The sequence below is a fragment of the Dromaius novaehollandiae genome, chromosome 2, assembly GCF_036370855.1.
Source record: "Dromaius novaehollandiae isolate bDroNov1 chromosome 2, bDroNov1.hap1, whole genome shotgun sequence".
Lineage (NCBI taxonomy): Eukaryota > Metazoa > Chordata > Aves > Casuariiformes > Dromaiidae > Dromaius > Dromaius novaehollandiae.
Window position 1 is genome coordinate 160216749 of NC_088099.1, and position 14288 is coordinate 160231036.

At 38.9% G+C, this 14288-nt stretch overlaps 1 protein-coding gene across 3 annotated transcripts in view; it reads right to left on the minus strand.

Annotated features, from left to right (window-relative positions):
- ADCY8 (adenylate cyclase 8) overlaps positions 1-14288 on the minus strand; it is a 127936-nt gene that overhangs the window by 51286 nt on the left and 62362 nt on the right. For all 3 annotated transcript variants that reach the window (XM_026113702.2, XM_026113701.2, XM_064507876.1), the window contains exons 5-6: positions 12565-12692; positions 2978-3136 (exon numbers count right to left, since the gene is read on the minus strand). In XM_026113702.2, coding sequence (XP_025969487.2) covers positions 2978-3136; positions 12565-12692 — 287 coding nt within the window. The remainder of the gene's footprint in view (positions 1-2977; positions 3137-12564; positions 12693-14288) is intronic.

A 14288-nucleotide genomic window follows, 5' to 3' on the forward strand; every position in this document is an offset into this window, starting at 1 on the left:
AATGGTCCCAGCTCACCTTCTGTGGACTTTCTTCTGGAAATTAAAGGATGCCATTGCAAAGTTATGTTATACAAAATACTGGTGAAATGCTCCTGTATGATGTGCATGCATTTCCAGAACTGTCCTGTATAAGTTACTGGTTGTCTTTAAGCTTTGTGAAATGCCCAGAAGTACCAGAACTTGGCACAGCCTGGGTCTATGAGGAGTATTAACTATCAGTATATAATTAAAAGACCAAAAATTTATATGTTAGACATTTTTAAACCAGTCTCAGCTTCTCACTGAAGTTAATACAGGTTCAGTACAACTTTCATTGTCTGAAGACATGTTGTTATGATGTCCATAGCGATTAATATTCTTTTGTGGTCAAATGTCAGAAAAACTGTTTCTCGAATGGAAGCAACTTTTGGCCTGGACTTTAAAACCAGACCATGTGATATCTCAGAAAGACAATGCGTTTCCTAGGTTAGAATTCCAAATAGGCTAAATTAAGTAAAGTACTAATTTAAAAAAAAAAAAGGAAAGGAAGAAAGAGAAAGAAAATGATACATTAGTTGCCACGGTGACTATCTTTGTGCTGAGTTTCAACCTAATATAATTTCAGAAGATTGCATTATAAAGCCGTGAAATATGGATTTTATAATGGAAATGATAACAGCATGGAGCTGGCTATTGATGTATTACCCTTAAATGGATCAAATATTAATAAATAGTTGGTAGATTAAAAATGTTTTCTGCTTTCACCTTTGCATAGCTTACTTAAAAAAATAAAAAAAAGTATAATGGAAAGGCCACATTCTAATTTCTACCAAACACAGTATATCAGGAACCTAAGCATTGAAGCCAGTAAGTCTATCTTAATCTTGAAAACATGTCATGCCAGAATCAGGCCCAAAGTTTTAGTTGATCCCTGTCAATGATATATCCTGGAAAATTAATTATTGGCTAGGTTTTACGCCAGTTCAATAGATTAAAACCTAGATTCACCGGGAAAAGACTATTAGAAATTTGGAGCCTAGAAGAAGTGTCTCTAAAATAACATTGTAGGATCTTATATGGTTTCCTTGTCAGGTGTTCCGGACACATCTGCTTCTCTCAGAAATCCAGAAATTGTTTTTTCTCAGCACACCAGATTTTTCCTGACCACAACAGTCAGGCTCATTCGCTCAGGAGCAGCCGGTCCCTGAGCGATACTTGCTTTGGTGTCTATGAGCTCTTGGTGGTGCATGCATCCTGTGGAGGGGAGCGTGGAGCCCCTCTCCTCAGGTGCAGGTTGTACGGTGAGGAAATGCCCTCCTGCACCCAGATTTGGTGGAGGGATTATCACGGCACCAGGCAGGTGAGCTGCTTCACTCCGCTGTGTGCTCAAGAAAGGGCTGTGATCCATATCTGCTTGTGTTTCCTTGTTCAGGTTGTAGAAGTAGGGCCATTCACAACCCGAGGGCAGCTTTGCTGGAGAGGCAGAGAAAAGTAGTGTAGCCTTGGGAATGCGAATGATATCAGCACCGTGGCAGGCAGTGGGATTTGAATGTTGGGGATGGGGACAAGGCAGGAGAGGCTAAAGTGACCTGAACTGCTCTAGTAAATCTGCTCTGTGCCAAGGAAAGTCTGACGTAAATCACTGTTTTGAAGGCCTCAGTGAATTGCTGTCACATACAGGCTTTGCTCTGTTAGCAAACAGATATACAGGAGTGAAAATCACTCCGCTCCAGTAGACTGCAACTTAGCCAGGCTTTTTATTGACAACAGCAAGGTGGTGTGTACTCAGGATTATCCATTAAAAGCTGTATTAGTTGTATGCATTAACAGTAATAAATTACACTTTATGCAGGAGTGGATGGTGAAACTTAGTTAATCGTTTTGCTCATGTTAACAAAGATGCATATGACCTTTCTTAGTCATCTAAAAATATATATATTAATCTAAAGCTGGGCTATGGGTACTGGTGGAAGGGTCTACTGTTTGCATATATAAAGCAAATACCTTTATAACATCCTGGGAACACAGTCACTCTGACAGATCCTGACGTGTGTGTAGGGAGCACAGCACATGACTCAGATTTGATGACTTAAAGCCTTGCTCACTACCCAAGATGACAACATCACTTAGAATTTTTTCTACATAAAGATGTTCATAGATACTTCTACTTTCTACTTCTACTTTTCATGGATTGCTTCTACTTTCTGTGGCCAAAAGCTGCATCGTTCTTTTGCTATCTACATTAAGGGAAGATGGAACCGATAGTGAAGAGGGCATTCCTGCAATCTCTACTGAAGCTTCAAATTTAGGGACTATGACTTCCAAACCACAGTGAGATAGTGGCTATATCAGGCAGGAATAGTATTTTATCCTCCAGGTGAATCTGCCACCTCTGATGAAGGAAAGCTAGGTACTTGGATGGAAATAAAATATATTTTCGCGTACGGATGGGCTGATATAAACGACTCCAAATGTCTACTAAAGCATCAATTTTTTTAGAACAATACCTAGAGAGCCTGCTCTCCAAAACTCTTTGTTATTAGCGTAGCAACCTATGAAGACATAACTGTTCCCACGCTTTGTGCGTTATGGATTAAATTGCACCCTCGTACCTCACAGCAGCATTTGGATGCAAAAGACCAGAGAATGAAGCCTGGGGAAACTCAGGAATGGACAACACCTAACTGTGAAATTTGGATTACCTTAGGGTATCATATGGGCTGAATACAACCATTGACCACTTTTGGGAGACAGTGGTGTCAAGATCCGAGCAGTTGTCAAAGGAAAGAAAACCTTGTTGCCTTTTCTGAAAGCTCTGCGGGCTGGCCATTTCCACCTTTTATGACCTTATCCTCCCAAATCGTTGCCAATTGCATTAGAGCAAAAAAAGACATGTCACAGCTGCTTGAACAATGTAAAGAGAGTTAATCTGTTGGCATGCTTAACAGTGTTGTGTGCTGACAATGTTTCTGACTGTGGGAAATACGTGGTGCCTTACCCAGGTATTCCACCTGACTCGAGTTTGTTTGCGATATCCACGTCCCACGACCAGACATCAAACTGCCACTTTCGCAGGCCCAGCACTCCACACAGAACCGATCCTGAATGTATCCCTATTCTCATGTCGATGTCATGCTTTGTTCTTGACCTCACGTATCTGTTAAAAAAAAAAAAAAGACTCATGAAAGTGTATGCCATGGTTTTCCTATCCTTAGAAGAAGATAGGATGTAAAATACAATGCCAATTTGATATAAAGAATCCCTTAGCTTGTAAAATGAAGAGATAACTTTCTAGGTAGAGAAGTACAGGCAATGATAAAATAACTCTAAAAGCTGGATTATCATTAAGCACTTAATTGCACACATGGTTCAGTGGCACACATATTATTCCAGTCAGACAGAAATAGAAAAATAGGAAGAGAAATAGATATCTGAATTAAAGGAATTGTTGGACTCTGTGAGTCTTTTGGCTTGGAATTATAAAAGAATATGCAACAAAACAACAAAAGCTATTGTCATCAAACCTGCGTATAACTGTACTTTCTATTCCATTTTTTGAATAACCTGCAATATTTAAAAATTCTTAATTTATTGACTGAAATTTTCCAGAGTTAGTTGTTGCACAAAGGTGAATTATTTTTGGTAGATTGGGCTGGAATATGCTTTGGTTCTTTGTGATAGCATATGCTTCTAAAATAAGGTTCTTCCATTCCATATCATGGTAAAGACCACTTCACAGCCCCATAGTAAAAACATGTAGACATATTTGTTAACAGTTCCAGAAAAGAGACTTTGTCCCAACATTGTTTTCAATTACTATAAGTCTATTGATTATAAAGGGAATTTTACCATATAAAAATAGTATTTTCTTTCCCTTGTATAAAGCAACATGTCATGAACAGCCACAGGCACATTAGTAGCATCCTAGGCCCACAACTGCTTCTTTCAGATCACTGTTAAGATACTCCAGCACATCACTGCGGGAAGCTCACGGCTAAGTTATTTGACCTATATCTACTGGGGTGATGAAGAGAGCATGTTTCCAGTCCTGCCCATCTGACAACAATTTGCAATAAAAATAGTGTTGCAGTTAGTGTTCATTAATATTTGAATAGCATGCTCAGGGTAGGAAAAATATCTTGTTATTGCTGGTCTGCAAACAAGACTCCTATTTCTCTGTAGAGTCCCAGTTCTACTGTCACTGAAGTCAATAGCAACACAGCAAGATCACACAGCAGAGAAGGCAAAGAATAAACAGCCATTTTTCACAATTCCAGAGCTAACTACTATTGCCTCAGATGCCTTAGGCCTGACCTTGACAGACCCTCTCTAGAGGAGAAAAGGATAAATTGTTTACTCCATTCAGTACTTGCCCTTTCACTGTTGCAAGAGAAGCATCAATTCAGTGTGTGACAAAAAAGGAAGTAAGAGTTTTGAAGTGGAGAGAAGTCAGTGATATAAAAATATGAGGAATTGAGAATAAGCAGTTCATCTTTATTGCCATTTCCTGCATAATCTGAAACCTTGGAGGAAAGCAAGCATAATATGTCCCAATGCAGTTGTTTGCCTACTAAGGGAGATTTGTTCACTATATCAGGAAGCTAACATATTTCACGTATCTAAAAGAAATAGATTTACACAAAGTTAATCATAGGCTAATAAAAGAGAATAAGCTTGAGAAAGGATTTATCTGTGTTCTGATATTCTGAGTTTATAGTTTTCATCTACAAATTTCTTTATTGCTTTGCAATCAAGAGGGCTTGAAATATCAAAATAAAACAACACATACCTGGCTCTGCAAAATGGGACTTGAAAACAAGCTCTCCACATTGAAGAAGTGCCTTAAATATTGTGAGAACAATTAAGAGCAGTGATAACACTGCTATTCATAATGTGCTGTGAAGAATTTTTATAGACATGCTACAATAATAGTTAAACTCACACTCGTAACTGTCAGAGGAATTGTCACACAACTCCCCACATGATCACTCCCCCAGTCTACCTTTTTCTTTTGTTCAGACTAAGATAATTATTTCTATCTTTACAACTGATTTCCGCATCTTGAAATAAAAAGCTAATTGGATCCAGAGGAGTAGCAGAGCAAAAAGCTTTTCATTGAAAAATGCACGCAATAAGAGGACCTTAATTTTAATAAAATGGTATAATAAAGTCTATCATCTATACACACACACACATATATATACACACTATAAATTACAGTCTCATCTTTATTCACTGTTTAGGAACTAAAGTACACAGAATGCATGAGATAGACTATGTACAAATGATGGTGCAACTGAACAATATTTTGCTCTGTTTCCAGAGGGTTTGCTAACGGTTGCTGGATTTTTGGTTTTCCTGTGTCATAAAAATGTTATGATAACCTGAAAAGGCTTCTGTGTCCTCAACCTGCTGTACAGGACTTTCTGCCTTTGTTCGAAATGTCACGTAAGAGAGCTGTCCACGACACCTCCTGCGTGACGCTGGAGCCTCCTATCCCTCTTGCCTCATCTGTTGTCTCTCATAATCCCCAGCAACTTTTTCCTGTGTGAGGCTCAGGTGATATTTGATCCCAGCTCCCCAGCTGTGGCCATGGGGATTTGGCTACCTGCCTGCATCCTTTGACTGAGGGCTGTTCGGTTTTTCTGTTTGCTGCCCATGCTGGTGCCCCTGCAGGGCCCTATCTTCACATCCTCCTCTCATTCACCCTTCACAGCAACATGCTTTGACGCTGGCAGGTAGGAAACTAATTGCATGAGGGGACCCGACTGAATCGAGCCACAGGCAGTCTGAGGTATGTTTAAACAGACTCTGCCCAGAACATGGATGAAAGCACAATAGAGATTTGGTCCTGCTCCCATTGCTTTATTATTTACAACACAAGACTAAGAATAGAGCTGTTCAGAATGCGTTTTGTGTAGACATTAGTTTTCACTGGCTTCTATTATAAGGCTTTTAATTTGATAAAGAAAAATGGCTGTGGTTGAAAAGTGAGGCAATTGATTGGTATAGTAAAAAAAAAACAACCACAGTTATTGCTTTTCTTTAAAATTTGGAGCAATGTGGAGTGAAACAGAATTTGGAACTATGCAAGCGAGGGGACTTCATCTTGGTTATCTCCATAGCCAAATCCAACTCCCTAACAGCCAAACTGCCACATGCTTCTGAAGGTCTTGTTTGTATACTGCTATAGGATAAAAGCCATTAAAACTTAGAAACAACAAATACTGGATCAACTTAGTCAATAGGGAGTTGTCATTTACTCACTCAGAAAGAGACAACCTCCCTTAAATAATAGCATGTATTAGATACTGAAACAATGAAGAACATTCACTTTGCATAAGCTCAGTTGTTCCTCGTACTCTAGTTCTTCTGCATCCAATATCTGTATAAATATAAATGAAGCTTCTAGTTAAAAAAGATGGATTTGCTTTAACTGTTTTACAGGCAGACACTTTGGCAGAGTGCATGCAGAAAGCTGCATTATTGATGATCTATAAAGCAGCTCTGTTTACCTCACAAGCTGTCTGATATCTTATCCAGGAAGAGGAAACTGTGACTGATGCTATTCATGCCATACCTCATTTCAGCAACGTCAGTGATGAAAATTTCATTGATCTAATTGGACCTTGATGTTTCCTTCTGGCCAGCATTCTTTGATGGGTAGTTGAGTTCTGTGCTACTAATTAAAGACTTTCCTATTTGCATATAAAAGCATGAGCCAGAAGTCAGATATCTGATTTTCAACATTTTCTGTAGCTGCCAGAAAACTGAATCTCTGGAATTTACACCTTACAGGTTCACACTGTACCCCACTGGCTACATCTGTGTTAATCAGTTGAGCTGTGCAAGTGTCTGGCTATGCGTTGAGACTTTTAAAACAGCCCCAGTTGGTTTTTTTTTTCCCCCGGCCAACAAGCTCTCTTACAACCAGTTCCCAGATTCAGGAGTTCACGCGGTTGAACATCACCTCCTGTAGGCAGCTTGGATGGGATGTAACCATTTGGTTTTGGAGGTAACAAAACCTGGAGGACAGTTTAACAGAAAGGAGTTGGCTAGTCCATGCCACTTTTCAGCAGGGACAGTTGACGTTGTCTGGGACTATTTAATTTATCTGTAGATTACACTGTTGTGTTCCTATATGTGTAATAAGAAACGAAACTCTGTGTTCTCTGTTTAAACTAAATGAGGGTCATAGCAGGAGCTGCTTTGAACAGAAGGTTGAACTAGACATCTCCTGAGGTCCCTTACAGCATGAACTAACCTATGATCCTGAGGTTCAACCACACAGAAAACTTTTTGGTTGGGCTCAACAGGTTTGTGGAATTTTCCGACAAGAACTCAAATGCTTTTTCATGTCGACTTGAAATGGTAGTAGGTGAATTGAGGTAAGCGCTCTCTTCAGGGTGATTCTGGGAACAGTGTTGTGCTTCCACAGGAAACATCTATAATTTTTAAAAAGCTAGGTAACAGGATGCACTAAACTACTGAATGGTTTGAAGAACACAGCTAAGGTACGATGACTCACAGGATATAATACTTTGTAGACCGACTTTATACAGTGTCGAATTTACAATTTAAGGCAGGTATTATCCCCAGAATCCAGTTTAAAATAGCTTCAGGGTGGGTTTACCTTTGAATTAGATCTGGATTCCAGAGCCAGCAGCAACTATTATTTAGAGAAGTTTCACATCAGACTTTTCACTATTATACCTGGCTTGCTCTGAGCTCAAATTGATACTATAGCAACACGAACACAAATTGAGCTACTGCCATAGCTATGCTTTCTGATGTTTCCCTTTTCTTATGTCTGCCTCTGCTCTGAGAAACAGGAAACTAATATAGCACAAGGGACTTGAGTACATAAAGCCGCAAGGGCTACTGCAGAGGTAACTGCTGCTTAATTCTCAGAGTCTTTTGACAAATAAAAGAATTCCAATATCTTTCTAGAGGCAGAAATGGAGTTTCATGAGTATAAATAATACTATCAGAAGTCTGCTTTTTCATTTCAAAGCCATGTTACAACAAACTATATAAATATATATACTCCTATGCCATATTGCTGGTACTGCTTTGATTGTGTTTGGTGGCACATTCTAAGAAAAGTGGTCTCAGGGGTGCACAAACCTATGAATCATGACTCAGTTCATTTCATACATTCACCTAACAACAAAACCAAGAAAAGGTATACCATCCTGAAGCTCTGCTCATTTATAGTCAGTGGCTGAAATGCACGCTTATAAGTCCTGATATGATGAAGACCCAGTTTGAAACCTATTCACTCTGTGGTTTCAGTCTGAAATGTGCTGACAGAACCTGCAAAAATCTTGTTAAGCAAGATGTTGTCTCCTAGCCCCTTTCCAACACCATATAGAAATGAAAGTAAGCAAAAGTCTGTTATTTCTGATTTTTTGTGAAGCATTGTTCTCTCTTTGCTGAATCAAGGCTCATTCTAGTATAGGCTGAGCCTTGCTCTGTATACTAGATAAAAAAGAATCTGTGGAAGGAGTCCAGAATTGGATCAATTATATAATAAGTCTTGGAATATGAAAACAATTCCTCACTGTTTCCTTGCCTAAGTAGCTTCTTTAATGAGCATTGAGCATTTTGTGTGTGTGTGTTTTTTTTTTTTTTTTTTTAAATACCCAGCAGATTGAGTTAAAAAGCACTGTTTTCCTAGGAAAGGCAGGAAACTTGGCAGGTCAATCCCTGAGATCATCTAAAATACAGTGTTTTTTTTTTTTTTTTAATGAATTGATGTTAATATTAGCAGCTAATTACAGACTTTTAATGAAGACAAGCTGTTATCTTGTTTCTGGAGTATAGCCTACACTGTATGCTGGAACTATTTTTTCTGTCATAATAATTGGTCTTTCAGCTGGCCTTGTAATAGGAAAGAATCCAAGAGATGAAGCCATTCAAGACTCTTCGACTTGCCAAATAACTATATTGGCATAAAGGTTTGTTTGAATTTCCACCATTATGTGGATTTTTAGATTTCCATCATCGTATGTGTGAGTCCTGGGAGAGCTGGGCCTCACACGGTCTCCCAGCCACCTCTCTCCCCAGCCACATGGATTTTAGGAATAAGGACATTTTAAGAAGGGGGTTGAAGGCTGCAATCTTCAACCCATGGAAGTGTTTCCTGTCACCTATAGTGCCACTGTGTCCTAAGCTGAGGGGCAAAGGAGATAACTACAGTGCTCACCATGACATCCTCTGTGATACAGGCCAGTACATTTTATCTACTCATGTTTGTTTATATTCCAGTAACTTGTGTCTGAGGGGAGTATTTCTTCCAGGAGGAAATCCAGTCTTGATCTGAAAACACTGAGGGACAGAAAAACCACCAGTTGTCTCAGTAATACTCTCACTTTTTTTTTAATCTAGTGTTTTCTTCTCATAAAAAGATTGATGTGCTGCTATCAATTAACATCTCACTCCTCTTTTTGATAAGCTAAACAGGCAAAAGTTTTTAATTCTCCTATTTTAGGGGCACTTCTGCTTCACAAATTATGTTTGTGACTTTTTGCTACCCTCTTATGAAAATGTTTCACAAGCTGTTTAAAATGAAGCCACCTCACCAAGATGCAATATTCTCATCTCAGTCTTGACTCTGGCAGACTATGCTCTGTAGTTTCCATTTTGGAAGTACTCTTTCCTCCCCCATATGATTATTTCCTTCATATCTGTTCGCTTTCCTTCCTTCGCTTCCACTTCCTTTCATGTTTCTCCTCCTTTCTCCTTTAGCCCACTTTCCCCCAAACTTCCCTTGGTCTCTCTTCTATTCTTTATTAGCTACTTCTCTTTTAACTACCCAACTCAGTGAATTAAAAACCCAAATGAACAAACATGCTAATCTGCATACTCTTTTCAAGTATAATGTGTATTGGAGTATATGGAGCACACGCTCCATGCAGTATATACTGTTGGAGTATCATGTGGTATTTAGAAACCATCCCAGTTCAGAATTACTACTATATTCTCTATCTTTCTCTTATCTATTTCAACAACATTGAGGAAGAGATTGTCTCACCGAATCAAACCTCACTTTATTGTTAGGTCTGAAGTTCATGTTCCATATCTGCCTGACAGCAAATATATATCCATATCTTGAATTTTATTGCATATCCCATCCATAATTCTAACCATCTGGGACTGCAACACAGCTTTGAACTTTCACTAATTTGTGCAGTGAAAAGGCTGATGACTGCTTTCTCCTTACTCAGCTTCCCCTTTGCCCCTTTGCATATATAAAAATAGAGATAAGATGACTGCTCTCTTCTATAGATAAGTGCAATGACAGATTTAGTTCACCTCAGTATAATCCCTGGCAGTAACTTCTCCAATTAGCTTGGGTGAGAATAGTTAAAATGAAACATTATCATCTAACGACTAAGCATTCCACTATTATCTCATTTGTATCAACTGTCAGTACAGACTGGCATTAATACAGTAAATCTAAATGCAGGAAGAGTTGCACTGCCTGTGACAGTGCGTGAGAACCAGCTGAATGAACGGATCCCTCATGAAGAGCTTGTTCTTCTTATTTTAATTTGTACTTCTAGTCACAGCTAACAACAGTTTACAGGAGCTTGGGGTTCACAAGACAGCAGGATTATAGGATTCCCGCTCATTCACGAATGCGATGAGGCAGACTACCCCTCTTTAGTGTACATATTAGATTTCTTGGAACCTTCCCATGGCTAAAAGTCATATTTCAATTGTGTTCAGTGGTTAAGGGAGCAAAGTACAACGAAGTGCAGTGGAATAACATTTAAAAGCTTTTCTTTTATAAGCTTTGTAAGTGAGGCAAAAAATGTTATAGAGAAAGTAATGATCTTGGATTGTTTTGTTGGGTCCTGGACAGTTCTTTACAGCTGCAAAGAGAGAAGAGGAGAACCGAGGCTGAAGTCTGGAGCTCTGGTATATGAGTTTAAGATCAAACTGTAAAATCTCAATCAAGAATGAATTAACAATTTGGCTGTATGGACACAAGGCATATTAAAACACTTGTGAGTTTTATGCAGTCACCAAGAAGACTAGAAAGAAAATTCATTAATGGTACCCTGAGACTGTAGATTTTTAGGCATCATCTCACCAGAAGTGTTGGTGCTGATCTTTGCAATGTAACCAAACACTTCTTGTCAGTGGAGAGAACAGGAATCTTAGAGGACTTACAGAGGAAAATCTGGACTGCCTAATTTAAGATTTCCTTCTACATTACTGGCATAAAGAATTTAAAAATCCTACAAGAATCAGGAGTTCTAAAAAGATGTGGATTGCTGTCTATGCTGTCTTTAGATGCCTAAATCTCAATTCAGGCAGGGTGATTCAATTCAAGCAATATTTCAGAGGAAATTACTGTCTCAGAAGAAAGTTTGCTGCAGACAGTATTACCAAGCATACACAAATGATTTGATGTGTATCTTCAAGTATTTTTAACAATGTTGATAGCAGTTTTCATCTATATTTTCTCTAATTCATGCTTCACTTTCACTGTGGGGATTCCAGAAGCAAAATATTGATTACTTTCTGCAATATTTAGTCTGTGAGAATTGAATCAATCCTTCTTAGAGATCATTGTTGCATAACCATTATTCAGTTACATTTTTCATTAATTAATTTTTGTCAAATTCTTTCTCTATTAAGATCTCAGTAGTGTAGCTCTAGTACACCATAATTCCCTAATGTATGTAATGAAACACATGCAGATTAGAGGAGGAAAGCAGTATGGAAAAGAAGCAGACAAAGAGACTGGCAGCAAAACTTCCATGAGAATAGGACAATGCTCAGATTAGGAAACATTGTTCGAGAGAAGACAATAACGGAAGAAAGCTTTGGAAAAGGGGAACTTGGCAAAATTAATATCATGAATAGAAAAGACCGAGAAAACTTCTTTTGGAACACTAGATATTGGTGACTGTCCAGGTAAATCAGTTGACTAGCTCTATACACGGGCTGCTGAAACCTTGTTATTTTTAATCATGATAGCATCAAAATATAATAATATATCAGTAACACAACTACATTTACATCATGGGAGCTCATCCCTTAATTAAAACACTTCCAGTTCTTGTGGATTTAAGCACCAACCTATTTTAGTAAGTAAAATTTGCTCATCTGCCAAATCCTGCAGTGCTTATGAGTTTGTCTATGCTCCCGTATGCAAGCTAAAGCATTGCCACAGCTGTATATTTTGTATTTTTATTGTTGTTTTATTTTTTTAAGGCATTATAGGAAAAAAAAATCACTCTCCTTCTCCTCAACCTCCTCTTAAACATGACAATAGTATAAAGTGAGAACTGTTAAGATCTGTGAAACCTATCGCTCCCAATGCACTCATAGCTATTGTGTTACATGCTTTGAAGCAGCACAGGTTATTAAAATGCCTTTAGTATTTGTTCCCATGGATCTAGTGCTTTTACACGGATCAAAAGAGTCCTGCCTTTTACACAGTGATAATCCTGAGGTCTTCGAACCACCATAGGATTTGCTGTGTCTAGTTATAGCCTTCTCAAGTAAAAAGTTTAGGACACTATCAGAGACAAAGAAACAATAAGAAAAAAAAGAAAAAAGTATTACCTGATAGTTTTGATCATGCTGAGTCCCATTTCAACACAACAATGTGCGTGGTCTTGGCGAGGTTCTGGGAGCCCGGACACACAGTAGTAACAGTCCCCCAGGATCTTTATCCTAAGACAATGATGTTCCTAAGTGTAAATATATCAGAGGAGAAAGAAGAGATTTGCGGTTATGGTTTCACATTTTTAAGATGGCTGTGAAATTGGTTGAAAAAAGTATTGAAAAGAGATGTTAACACTTGCTATGGATGTTTTCTGGTTGCAATTGGTATGATCTTAATTTACTTCAGTTTTGATACAAAGCACCTTTACATTTTCAGCATAAAACCATAGAACAATTTTTGTGTTATGTTTGTCCAGATGTCCTTGCTGCTGATGAGAAAGGTTTCAGCACGGTTACACCGGAAGCTAGGCCAAGGACTCAGAAATGCCAGCTGAGAGGATGAGTAACCCACTGAGACTATATTCCTCCAGGGCATTCTTTCTGCCCTCTTTGAAAACTCTGAAAATGAATGAACAGCCTCTTTCCTCCCACTGAGAATCCCTTCCCACCCAAAATTTCCACTGTCACACTGAAACATTTACAACAGCTGTAGGAGCTGATCAAGTGTCTGCATCCCAAAGACATCAAACTGGAGAAACCACATTCTTGGTCACCAGAGCAGTAAATATTTACTTAGCATCCAACTAGAAACTTCCTTTACCCTAGGAGCAAATACGGAATTTCATCTCTTAAATACGTATTAACAGTATCCTTATTGCTGCGTGATTGGATCATTATTTTAGAAGATCCTTTTCTAGCAACAAGAAATATCTTTTCCTGAAATTCCTGCACTTCCCAGACAAGCAAAACATATGAACCAAACCTTAAAAGCAAACACACTCTGAAAGGTTTGGCTTGGCACCCACGGGAGACAGTCAAGGTACGGGATCAGGGGCTGTGGCAAACTGGGGACACAGCCATAAGTGTCAGAGGACAGAAGGCATTACAAGTTGAGTCAGGGAAGCATTTTCATGATGGAGAACCATTGAAATAATAAGTGCGATTTTAGCACTCAGTCAGTGAAGACTCCAGAGACAGAACATCAAAACGAAGACCAGTTCCCATTCCTGGGAAGCAGGATGATGATTTCTCAAACTGATTCATTAGGTAAGAGCAAAATTTGACCCACAATATTTATTTCAGCTTTTGTCTTCTTTTTCTCTTGGGAAAGCTGCGATGGAGGCCACATTCAGTCAAAAGAGATAGAGAACAGGGGTATGCTAATCCCATTGGGATCCCAATCCTATTGGGATTTGCTACAGGAGCAAACATGAATGCTGATGGTGCCTCCGGGGTTGAGTACAGGCCAAATGAAAGGGACTCCAGGTTATCACCCAAATTTTGCCAAGGAAGAGTGCAGCTTTGTAATGAATTTCAGACAAATCTTTTCAAATCCTTATGTGGCAAAGGGAAACTAATTGTTTGTACCCCAAGCTGTCACTGAAATCAGCTGAAGCCTTAAGTATGCCAGCGAGGGTAAAATCTGCTCTGGGCACGAGACCAAAATAAGCTGATTCACCCTGAAATCTCCTTAAACCATCAGTAGGAGCTGAGCGTGTTAGAAGCCTTGGTGTGGTCTCCACTTAATACCATGGCTGGCTCTGAGAGCAGTGCTGAGCAAAGTTTGACAAGGAAATTCAGAAGTTAGGTCAGGCTTCTAAAAGGACAAATTTCACAGATTC